Here is an 11904-nt window from a genome sequence, read left to right on the forward strand (position 1 = left end):
ACGGCGATTGTTTTCACTTTTCAGCAGAACAGCAGACATCAATTCACACGGCGGTGATTGATTTTCTAGCAGAAGGAGAGTTTAAAGATGGAAAATTAAGATTTATCTTACAGAGAGATGTGTGAGGGAATTTATCTGTTTTAACCAGAACGTGCACGCTCCTTCGGAACTCAGCTTGTCCCAAACAGTACACTTTCGGTGAAGGTCGACTTTTACCTTTTCTGAAGATAGATCAGTTCCGGCGTGGAGTCTTACTTCCAATCACTGTTCAGCGTCTCAGTGAGACAGCCAAATACCTAGAGAGCCGTGTGAGGTTATCCAAACAGAAGTTATAATTCCCAAAATCGTCTCTGGTTCAGCTTGTTTGGTTTAGCAGTATCCATGAATGCCTGCGGTTGCATTCACGGACTCCCAAACTCCCTGCACTCTGGATTCCACAACCCTTGAACTCTACTCTTGAACTGGGAAGTTGCCACATTTAAACAGGCTATACTTCCGGTTCATTTGAGAGCTTTTTGATTGGTGGATGGACCAGAACAGAGGTGTGGTTTGTGATGTAAGGTGTTATGGAAAGTCAAGGATAGAGATTAAGATTGTTTAAGAACAGACAGAAAGATTGTTGGAGAAAACCAGTCTTAGTGGCGTCTCTACTCAGTATCTTGCTGTAAAAGTTAAACATGACATTTCTTTTCAGTAAACTTTTTAGTTGACCGAAACCTGAACTCTAACACACTTACAAATTTGCTCACTTTCAAAGCAGACGATCAAGAAATTGAATCATTACTCTGTAATGTACTCTAACTTGATTTCACTTTGAATTGAGGAATAAAAATCATTACTACTGTTTAAGTAAATAAAAATGAGTAGTTCACTTCAACATGTAAACATTGTTTGAACTAACACAATTTGATTATCAAACATTTGTAAAATAATAATGATCATAGAGAATTGTCTTTTTCCACTTGATTAATTCAAGAAAGAAAGTCTCAGGATGGGTCTAAACTGTATTTCTGGATTCAAATCAATGAAATGACAGTTTCTGTCCATCTGGTCAGTTTTGACATAGGCCTAGTCCACTACACAAGTGCAATCGCTCCTATATTTTAAACTGGTGGATCCCAGTCCTGTTCCTTGAAGAACACTGTTCTGTATGTTTTAGTTGTTTCTCTTCTTTGACACCCTTGGTTTTACTGAGTGATTAATAAACTTTGGAGGAACTCGAAGAAGGGCTGCAGAGCCAGGAAACAACTCAAGGACCAGGACTGAAAACCACCGATTTAGACATAAAAAGTTGCAACTTATATCTATGAATTCAATTCAATTTAATTTGTTTCTAAAACGCACAGTCACAACAGAAGTTGTCTCAGGACAATGTACAAAAACATTCACATACATTAAAAAAAACATTTGTCAAAGTGATCTATCTAAGGAAGCAGCAGATTGTGCTGAATCCTCACTTCATCTAGTCTCACATCCTGAGCAAGCACAGAGGAGACAGTGGAAAGGAAAAACAAGAGGGAGCTCAATTAAATCTTTGTCAAAGGGTCAATCTCGGTCAGTTTTAGTCAAAATGTAAATTAAATCTCCCTGTAACATATGATATCATATATACATATATATATACAAACAAACTATCTTTTCCCAATTACATTTAAAGTAGATTATTATTAGTATTATTTAAAGTTTAAAACATGTTCCACTAACAGTGATATGCAGGGATACTGAAATAAAATAAAAAATCTTATCTATTTATTTGTCTTATTGTTGTTTGTTGTATTGATTTACAAGTTAATTCATTGAAAGCATACTCTCTTGGACCACTGTGTTGTTACACATCAGCTTCTGTTCTGAATCTGTCAGCCTTTAAAAAGACAGAAAAGAAAAGGAAAAGACATTTAACTGTACATTTAATACTGAACTTTGACCAAACACGTCCAGAATTACAGTGTTCACCAAATTACAGGGCCACATTTACAGAAGGTGGTGAGTTATTGATCCTCTCATCGGGAAGACGTGCCCTTCTCAGGGAACAACACGCTGCTCTGTGTCCGACAGCAACAATTGGTATCTTTTAGCTCCAATCGGAGACCTGCAGGGCTCGAGTGGGGCTCCTGAGAGAGCCGTTCCACCCTGTCCGGGTGTGAGGATTTGTGATTGATTCAAGACAAACAAGACTGTTAAGACAAAAATATCACAACACGGTGAATCACGTCTCCACAGCCCTGCTGGGGTGTCGTTAAAGAAAACGTGCTTTTGTTTTCCAATTGTCGGATTTATAAGCTATTATAACCAATAAAACAAAATATTTGAATTTACTTATTTGAGTTACTTTAAAAAAAGAAAAGAAAAGAAGAGCAGAATGAGTTTTGACATTTAAAAAAAAATCATGTACTGGACAAAATAATGAGCAGAGAATACCTGCAGGCTCAACAAACCGTTAGAAACAAAGACTTTTTCTTCTCTTTTCTCTTCGTCTTTTTCTCCTCCTCCTCGTTCTTCTCCTTCGTCTTCAGGCCTGAGCTTAGAAACTCTGGAGATTGAGAGGAATGTGGTCTCCAAACTCAAATCTTTTTCCAACAAAGTTTTCAACCTTCCACACTGTGAGCTGACACAGCTGTAAAGTACACTTAGTCCCAAGCTCATCTGTTGGAGGTGTACCACGGGCTGCTTCCAGTTATTATTTGGACCCCGTCATCATGCAGCAGCATCCTCAGCCTCAGACAAACTGAGGTTATAGAGTTCCTGGAGCTTTTTTTTTACAGCTTTGGGGCTCGTTCTCACATCTTTCTTTATCCTTTTTGAGAGTTTCCATCTTTTGACAGACTGAAAACTGAAAATATAATAACAAAATAAAACAAATTATCTAACTTCTTTCTAAAATGTTAAGCCAGTGATCAAGTGTTTTTGTATTTGATAACATTTATAAATGTATTAATCATCCTGAAACTCGTTCTAAACTTTATACAATGCTTATGTCAGGAAATAACTCTGAAATCTGAATGAGTCACACCAAAACATATAGAGGAGGGATATGATTAAAGAAGATTAAAATATATTTGAACAAACCAACAAAGTCCATGTGCAATAATTCAGGTATACAATCCAACAATATTCAGTCAGGTCATCTGGAATACTGAGCATGGACTTCGTTGGTTTTGAACCAGTTTTACATGACTGTCGACAAGGGAGAGGGCCGGCACCGGAGGAGGGGGAGTGTGTTCCACTTTGGAGTAAGCTGTTGGGGGAAGAATCAGTTTTGTTGTGTGTTTCCTTGACTGATGAAGCCTTCTGGATGGAAGGTGAAATGTTTCAGCACAAAAAAATAAATTTTCCAGATGACCTGACTGAAAATTGTTGGATATTTGGACAAACTAATGTGCAATATCTCCTCGTTGTTCTCCAACAGAGGAAAGTGTTTGCTTGAGTAGTTTACAAAACAATTTATGATAATAAGTTTCAAAGAAATTTTAACAGCTTTGAAGCTTCCTTGCCAAGTTGCAGTTTTCTTGAACAGTGTCTCCATCCCCTGGAGATTTGATCGAACAACAACTATGGTTCCTGTGAAGTTTTAGGATTTAACGTGACATCAAAATAATCTAAAATACCTTCCTAACCTTTAATTCTATAGCCCATATGAAAGTGTAACACTGCATAAAACTGCATGCAATACCCAGATACAAGGCCCGTTGGCAGGTAATGCTCCAGCACCTGCTGAATGTCCTCTGCAGCCGTTGATGCTCCTGTTGCTCATCAAGCCGATGATCCTCAGGCGGTCAGATGTGGCTGCAGGGAGCTGATGTAGTTGACCTGGGGTTTCAGCAGCTTGGTGGTCAGTGCCGTGGTCTTGTAATTCAGAGATTGCAGGTTCGAGCGCAGGTTGCATCAGGAAGGGCAAATTGCCAAATCTTTCATGTGAGTTTGTTTGCTGGGGCAACTCCTGAAGGAGGGAGCAGCCGAAATAAACTTGTTTACTTTTACTGATGCATTTTAAACTACATGGAGATTTTCTAAACCCTTGTTGGGCTACAAACTTCGAGCCAAACATCTGACAGTTTGCTGCTGTGTGTCTCTTTCATTTCAGTCCCATTCTCGGGGATAAAGACCTATGTGGATCCAGACACGTATGAAGATCCCACGCTGGCTGTGGAAGAATTTGCCAAAGAAATCGACCCATCATACATCTGCATTGACAGAGTGATCGGTGCAGGTAGGATCACTGTTTCTTCTGATAGTGGAAGGCTGTTAAGTGTACATCATAATCTAAATGTAAGTTATATTTCTATAAAATGACATTAAATCAGTTGGTATAACTGCCTTACTGATAACTATGGGGCTCTTTTAATAAAGACTTTTTATGTTGAGAACATTGTTAAAGAAAAACAAGGTTTTGACTTTAGATTTTGATTGCCTTCATTAGAAGTTGTGGTAATTTCAAAGGAATCTACAGATTTTTAGCTAAGAGAAGGAAAACTGCTAACCCTAATCAAGAGGATTTATTAATAGCAGATTTTTTTTTCTTTCTTTAAAATCCTTAATGCTATGGGGTAGGTACAGGATGTTTGAAGGTTTTCTGTCACAACATCTTCATCTAGTGGAGGGAACATGCAGTTACATGTTTTATTCTTCTCTTTTTTTTAAGGATATTTCTACTTTACCATGAACAAAAAGATGTATGCATTTATGACAGAGGGACAATCATGTTTACAGTTGTAGATATTTATTATTTAGTTTTGTTGTGCTTTTGCAGGTGAATTTGGAGAAGTCTGCAGCGGCCGCTTACGGATACCTGGAAGGAAAGACATTGCTGTGGCTATAAAAACTCTTAAAGGTGGCTACATTGAGCAGCAGAGGCGAGAATTTTTGCGTGAGGCCTCGATCATCGGACAGTTCAACAACTCAAACATCATCAGGCTGGAGGGAGTAGTCACCAAGAGTAAGCTCTTCATGCGTTTCTATGAGGGAAGGACTGGGTGTCTAAGTGTTTTACAACAGTTTATATCAGTTTGATTTATTCCTGTAGCTCTATTTGGCAACTATAGTTTAACAAAACTCACCAATATAGAAGACACAAAATGTTACAAAAGCAGAATTTTCATTTTTCTCAAAGCTTGACCAAAATAGCGATAACTTTTTCAGTACTTCACATGAAATGATTTATGTCTACACATTAAAAAGAGCTGGGTAAAATGTTTTCCTTCAAGGAATTGCATACTTTTTGAATATGCTTTCTGTTGTGTATGTTAAAATCATGTTGTGTATTGGTTAACTTTGATTTTTTTCCATCTATTATGTTTGTGTTTTGCACCTCAAGATCACTATAGTTATATTTATGTCACTTAAATCCAGTATTTTGTCCACTTCTTCAGGTCGACCAGTGATGATAGTAGTGGAGTACATGGAAAATGGTGCGCTCGACTCATTCCTCCGGGTAAGGATAAAGGTGCAAACATGTACACAACTTTCATGACAACCTTGACTTCTTCACGTCAAACCAGCCGTCTCTTCTTCTGCTGACATCTCCAGGCACGTGATGGTCAGTTCACGGTGCTCCAGCTGGTCGGCATGCTGCGCGGCATCGTAGTGGGCATGACTTACCTTTCAGATATGGGTTACGTTCACCGAGACCTGGCTGCTCGGAACATTTTACTGGATGAGAACTTGATCTGTAAGGTGTCTGATTTTGGCATGTCCCGAGTTCTGGAGGATGACTCTGATGCATCTTACACAACCACAGTGAGTATTGATGTACACATGAAACAGAGCTTTGTCCTCAAACAAACATTAACTTTATTTTGTGTCACTTTATTGTTCATACTATTTCAATCTTTCCATTCAGTCTTCCCCTGTCTATGCTGGTATACCCAAAGGTTCTGTCCTTGGACACTCCTCTTTATCATCTTCCTTTATCCCCTAGTCATTTTGTTCATAAATTTGGTATTAATTTTCATCGCTATGCAGAAGACACCCAACTCTACTTGTCCGCCAATCCTAATTCTACCCTTCAACCTTCCATCCTCATTGCTTGTCTAAGAGAGCTCACTCAGTGGTTTGTTAATCATTTTCTCAAACTAAACAGTGATAAAACAGAACTCACCCTTGTCAGAAAGTACCAAAAGCACTCTTTCAAAATCTGAGCATTTTCTCCTCCCTCTTAACAACTCATTGTTTTCCCACTCCCATCTGGTCAAGAGTCTTATTATTATTACTTTTTTGTGGTAGGGAGGAAAGATACCGATACGCTGGACGGCACCAGAGGCTATTGCTTATGGAAAGTTTTCCTCAGCTAGTGATGTCTGGAGCTATGGCATCGTCATGTGGGAGGTGATGTCATATGGTGAAAGGCCCTACTGGGAAATGTCCAATCAGGATGTAAGTTTTGCTTCTATTAAAATTAAAACATGATTAAAGCAGCTTTCCTTGAAGGAATGTATATCCCCCACCACCCTGCATGTTAATGTCTTATACAAAGGTTTACACTGGGTATGGAATGACGGTGACTGAATCAGAACCATAGAACCATCACGTTGTGGCAACCATCGTGAACTGGGTAGACTTTAAAAGTTAATCAGTCATAAATTTATGTCTAATAATTAAGTTCTAAGAGTTGCATTAAAATCCATCTTGCTAACAGACAAAAACAGCCACAAGCATGACTGTCCACCATTATGGCGGCATAGATAGATATAAATTATGTCACGTTTTGTCTGTTCAACAAAAAAATTGACTTGTATAAAAACTCTTACTGATTGCTGTGTTTTACTTTGAACACTTTTTCTCTGATGTTCTTCTCAGGTCATTTTATCAATTGAAGAAGGCTACCGGCTACCTTCACCTGTCGGCTGCCCGGTGCTCCTGCACCAGCTGATGCTGCATTGCTGGCAGAAGGAGGGGGGCCAACGGCCACACTTTAATGACATTCTCTCCTCTCTCGACAAACTCATAATAAATCCCAGCAGTATACTAACTCTTTTCAATGATGCTATGAGGTATGCCACTATATAAAAATAATACAATGACTTTGAGTTGATTCAGAGTAATCAGAAAAAGTTGAAATACTCCTTTATTTGCATCAGTAAATGCTTATTGAAATTATGACAATTAATACTAGAGAAACTGCATTTTTCCAAAGTGCAATGTGAACATTGAAGCTTGAACGACTGCTGAAATGTGTTAAAGAAACGGAACCAGAGTTGTTAAAGCTAAAAGAAGCAGAAAAGTAGCTAAAGGAAACAACATTTTAGCTGACAACCAAAAGTAGTCGCATGCTAAAAGCAGTAAGCCTAAAAGCCAAACTCGTCAAAAGGCTAGCAAACATATCTAAGGGCTAGCTAAAAGTTAAATGTTGCAAAAAGCTAGCAAAAGGCTAAATGTATCAGCTAGAAGCTAAAAGTAGCGGTACAGTACCTAAAAAGCAAAAGTAGGAGAAGAATACAAAACAGAGCACATATGCAACAATAACATTTTTAAAGAAGTTAAGGGATCTCAGCGTATTTCTACAGAGAAAAAAAAATTGTAGAATGCAACGCTGTACAATTGTACGGCACTTAAAAAAAGGAAAATTATAAAGATTTTATTTATTCTAATAATTTTTATTATACACTTATCAGATAAACTTTAGTTTAGGTATACCACCATGCATTTCTACCTGAGTTAACATTCTGTTTGTCTTCTCAGTTTTACCGACTCCCCAGAGGACATGCCAGACTACCCCCTGTTCATCTCCATCGGGGACTGGCTCGACTCCATCAAAATGTGCCAGTACAAGAGCAACTTCTTGGCAGCAGGATACACTACGCTGGATTCTATTTCCACCATGAGTATAGAGTGAGTACAGCCAAATTGTTGAGTCTAAAAAAGGAGCCCATTTGATTCGAGCAATATGTTTTAGAAAACGTGGAGCAGAGGCTCAGCGTTCAGTTGCAATTTATCTTGTTTAAAATCGCCCTTGCTAATAACGTTGCTGTGAAATATTTTAAGATTATTAAAATGGCTCTGTTTTGTAAAAAAGGCAAAGGAGGGCGATAATGTATTTGCCCTTGTCTGAGTCTGTGTCTCTGTGTGTTAGCAAAATATCCCATAAACCACTGGATGGATTTTATGGAAAATTTCAGCAAAAAATTAAAGAATGTGCATCTGCAAGAGGTTACCTTTTGGAGACAATCTAATTTATGTTGACTGTCACAAAAAATGACCTTAATTAAAGTTAATTAATTAATTTAATTAATTAAAGTGCTCCTAATTTGTCAGTTTTCTAGATAATTTGTTGAAATTTAGATGTTGAGCCATTCCCTACACAAACTCTGAGGGTTACTCAGATATTTGCTTAAAGCTTTAGCATTTACTGTTTGAGTAGACTCTGTCTGTTTTTAAAATATATCTTGAAACATTGGATGTTTATTAAAGTTTTCAAAAAGTTATTATTGGATGTCTGTCTATGATTATTTTCCAGAGCCGATCTAATTCATGGTGCTGCAGCTAATCAACAGTAGTCAACACAAAAATAGCTAAAACTTAGTCAGTTTTACTGATCATAAGCTAAAGTTTGGTGTGGCTGTATTTAGACATTTTCCTAAACTGATGTTGATCTGAAATGCATTCTGAATTGCAATCCATCAAAGAAAGACAAGGATGTAATTTAAAATATTTTGATTGCATTCATATTAAAAATGTCATTAACTTTGTTGGCTTTAGTGGCTAATGGATCACCTTGAACTATTTTAAATTTAAACTTTTATTGTAAAAGTTAACAAACGTTCTATATTACACAATTTATTTGGCACAGTATTTTGTTGTTGCTTTCTGTTTTCTGTTTTTACAATTAGATTTTTACCAGGTGAAACTGACATTTATTATGTCATTCCAACTTGATAATTTTTCCCTTGAGTACGTTTGTTTGATGCTTTTTTCCCCCAACTGAATAAATCTTGGTCTCTTTTCCAGCGACATCAAACGCATCGGTGTGTGTTTGATTGGCCACCAGAGGCGGATCATAAGCAGCATTCAGTCTCTTCGACTGCAGCTCCATCACATCCAGCAGAGCGGCTTTCAAGTTTGAGCCCGATTCACACAAAGTCAGACTGTCTAACAAGGTCGAGTCAGGTCCTCTGGACGGGTTCTTTGTTTAAACGTTTCGTCTTTTATCGAAAAGACTTCTTCAGTCTGAGGAGCTGAGGATCAATCAGTTTGCTTGTAACAGCCAAAACTAGTTGTTTGCATGCAAAAGGAGGACCATCAGCCTAACAATCAATCATTGGTTCCCTGATGGCCGCTTGCTAGTCACAGAGGGCTGAGTGATACTCGCAATAATAGCATTGTAAGACATTTGGGCACAAAGGTGTGTGGGTTCATTTCACAAAGATGGCCTCCTTTACTCCTCTCAAACCAGCGTTTGTCTCTATCAGGGATGTGAACATCTTCATCCCTGATAGAGTGACCTCTGGCCTGCAGATGAGTGTAGACTGCAGAGTCCTGGCCTGATGATGTTGCTCTTCTGTGCTGGTCCATCCTTTTGGCCAGTGGTGGTTTAGTTTCCCTGATGTAGAACTGATCACAGCCCTCCTGACACTGAACAGTATATACAATATTACTTTGCTTGTGCTGGGGGACTGGATCTTTGGGATGGACCAGTCTTTGCCGTAATGTATATTGGGATTTGAAAGCCACTGAGACGTCATGTTTAGAAAATAAATGTCTCAGTTTCTCTGAAACTCCTGCAACATATGAATGACCACTGGTCTGGGTCTGGGGTCCTTCTTTTCACTCGATGGCTGGCTGGAGTCCTGTTTGGATTATTGCTTATCTGCTTTCAGGAAGGCCCAGTTAGAATGTCCACATGGCTCTGGGGCCTGTCTTGTGTGGGATTTCTCCTTCAGGTTCAGAAGACCTGACTCAACCTTGTTAGATTTAGGTACCTGGATTATCGAGCATGCATCAGGACAAAGTCCGACAGTGTTCACACACTGAGCAGGAGCTCCTCGGCATCATCATCATCCAACTAACTGCACAAACACCAGACTGTTGGGTGTTACCAGTATAACATGCTGCTCATGTCAGAGTGATCCTGTTACTGGACCTCATGCAGTCTAATCAACATGCACTTATCATCTCATGTATCATCCGATGGACAGCCTCCACAACAACCAACCTCTGTCAGCATCGGCCAAACGCCGTCTTTTATCATCTCAGCAGAAACTAGCATTCACTTGACTTTAGGAGTTCGTCTCTCTGCTGTCGATGAAGTTTTCACCAATACCTCTTCTCTTTCCAAATGACAATCCAATGGTTTCTACTGACTCTGACAGGTTTAGTCTGTTACCTCAAGACAAGGGAAGATGGTGAGGGAGTTATGTGGTGGTGCATGAGATATCATGCAGTTTTAATATTTCATGCTGATTAGTCAAACAATTTGCCAAATATCATGAATAAAAATGATCAATCGAATCATGTTTTTGATCTGAAGACCAGTGAATGTCAATTTTCTTTGTTTTTTTAGATACATGTATGTTGTCTTATAATAATACAGTATGTCCTGTACAAAAAGTCTTGTGGAAGTTGTATGTTTTATTCATTAAGTTTGTTCCTTAATAAACAACTATATTTTAATACTTAGTTTTATTCCTCCTACCATGAAGTGTTACCAGATGAGTTACGTGTGAAAGTTTATGGATAAAAGGTAAATGGCCTCAATGAATGCAGAATATGTGCCAAGTTTTTATAGAATTGACGATAAGTTTATTCATTTATTTAATGTATTTATTTATTTCCAAGTTTACAAATACAATTGCAAAAGATGCTAGCTGTTTTTGAACTGCTGTACATTTTGTACTTGTCTTTATGGCAATCCACTAAAGGAACGAGCCACGTTCTGACCAGCTACAGCTCTACGTGTTTGTTAAACATGTCAACTCTGCCTTTGAGCACAAATCAACTTTTAATTCATGACAATGTGGAAATCTTGGAATTTTGAAATAAACACTAATATTTCTGTGGCACGGTGGCACAGTTGGTAGAGCTGTTGCCTCTCACCAAGAAGGTCACCGGTTCAAATCCCGGCCTGGGTCCTTTCTGGGTGGAGTTTGCATGTTCTCTCTGTGCATGCGTGGGTTTTCTCCAGGTGCTCCAGTTTCCTCCCACAGACCAAAAACATGCATGTTAGACTGATTGGTAACTCTAAATTGTCCCTAGGTGAAAGTGAGAGAGTGAATGGTTGTCTCGTTTGTCTCTATGCGTCCCTGTGATAGACTGTACACCTGTCCAGGGTGTCCCCAGCCTCTCGCACAGTGACTGCTGGACATGAGTGCCAGTGACCCCGTGACCCAAAAACGAAGAAGCAGGTAAATATAATGGATGAATGGATGGATGGGCATTAAGATTTCCAGAAATAGGATTGAATTAAAAATCAACAGTGGTGTCCTCTAAAATATATTGTTCATGAGAGTATTATAGTGTATTAATATATTATGTATTACATTGGTGTAAAAGAGTGAATCACAAAAGTCTTACCCCTACCTGATTTCTACAAATAATTTTATTCAAATTTATGAATGTAAAGTGCAAATATTTTTTGTCATTACTTGAATCATAATTTTCATTATAATTTCAGAAAGCCCCAAAATTTAGACTTTAAATATTACAAAATGACTGGCTCTGTCAGCAAAGTGCAAGGAATTTAGGATGTCTTACCATGCGATTAAGAGAAAATTAGCACGCTGGTGAAGATTCTCAGCCATCCAACCTTTATTTAGACAGGTTAATCCCATTGAGCCTCGAGGACTCATTTATAAGAGAGACCTGATTTCAACAAAGAAAGATGACAACAATAGACAGTTATAAAAAAAAAAGCATACAGATTTTTTAATTTTTTTAACAAATAGGATGGCTAAAAAAAGAAAAATAACAAAAAAC

At 38.3% G+C, this 11904-nt stretch overlaps 1 protein-coding gene across 1 annotated transcript in view; it reads left to right on the forward strand.

The window, feature by feature from the left end:
• Window positions 1–9070, forward strand: part of LOC119422521 (ephrin type-A receptor 6-like) — an 85771-nt gene extending 76701 nt beyond the window's left edge. The window contains 8 exon segments of the mRNA XM_037689901.1: window positions 4082–4207; window positions 4748–5024; window positions 5359–5428; window positions 5524–5733; window positions 6220–6369; window positions 6793–6986; window positions 7675–7824; window positions 8941–9070. Coding sequence (XP_037545829.1) covers window positions 4082–4207; window positions 4748–5024; window positions 5359–5428; window positions 5524–5733; window positions 6220–6369; window positions 6793–6986; window positions 7675–7824; window positions 8941–9055 — 1292 coding nt within the window. The 3' untranslated portion in view covers window positions 9056–9070.
• Window positions 9071–11904: the final 2834 nt, after the last annotated feature.

This window comes from Nematolebias whitei, chromosome 2, assembly GCF_014905685.2.
Source record: "Nematolebias whitei isolate Nwh7 chromosome 2, NemWhi1, whole genome shotgun sequence".
Classification (NCBI taxonomy): domain Eukaryota; kingdom Metazoa; phylum Chordata; class Actinopteri; order Cyprinodontiformes; family Rivulidae; genus Nematolebias; species Nematolebias whitei.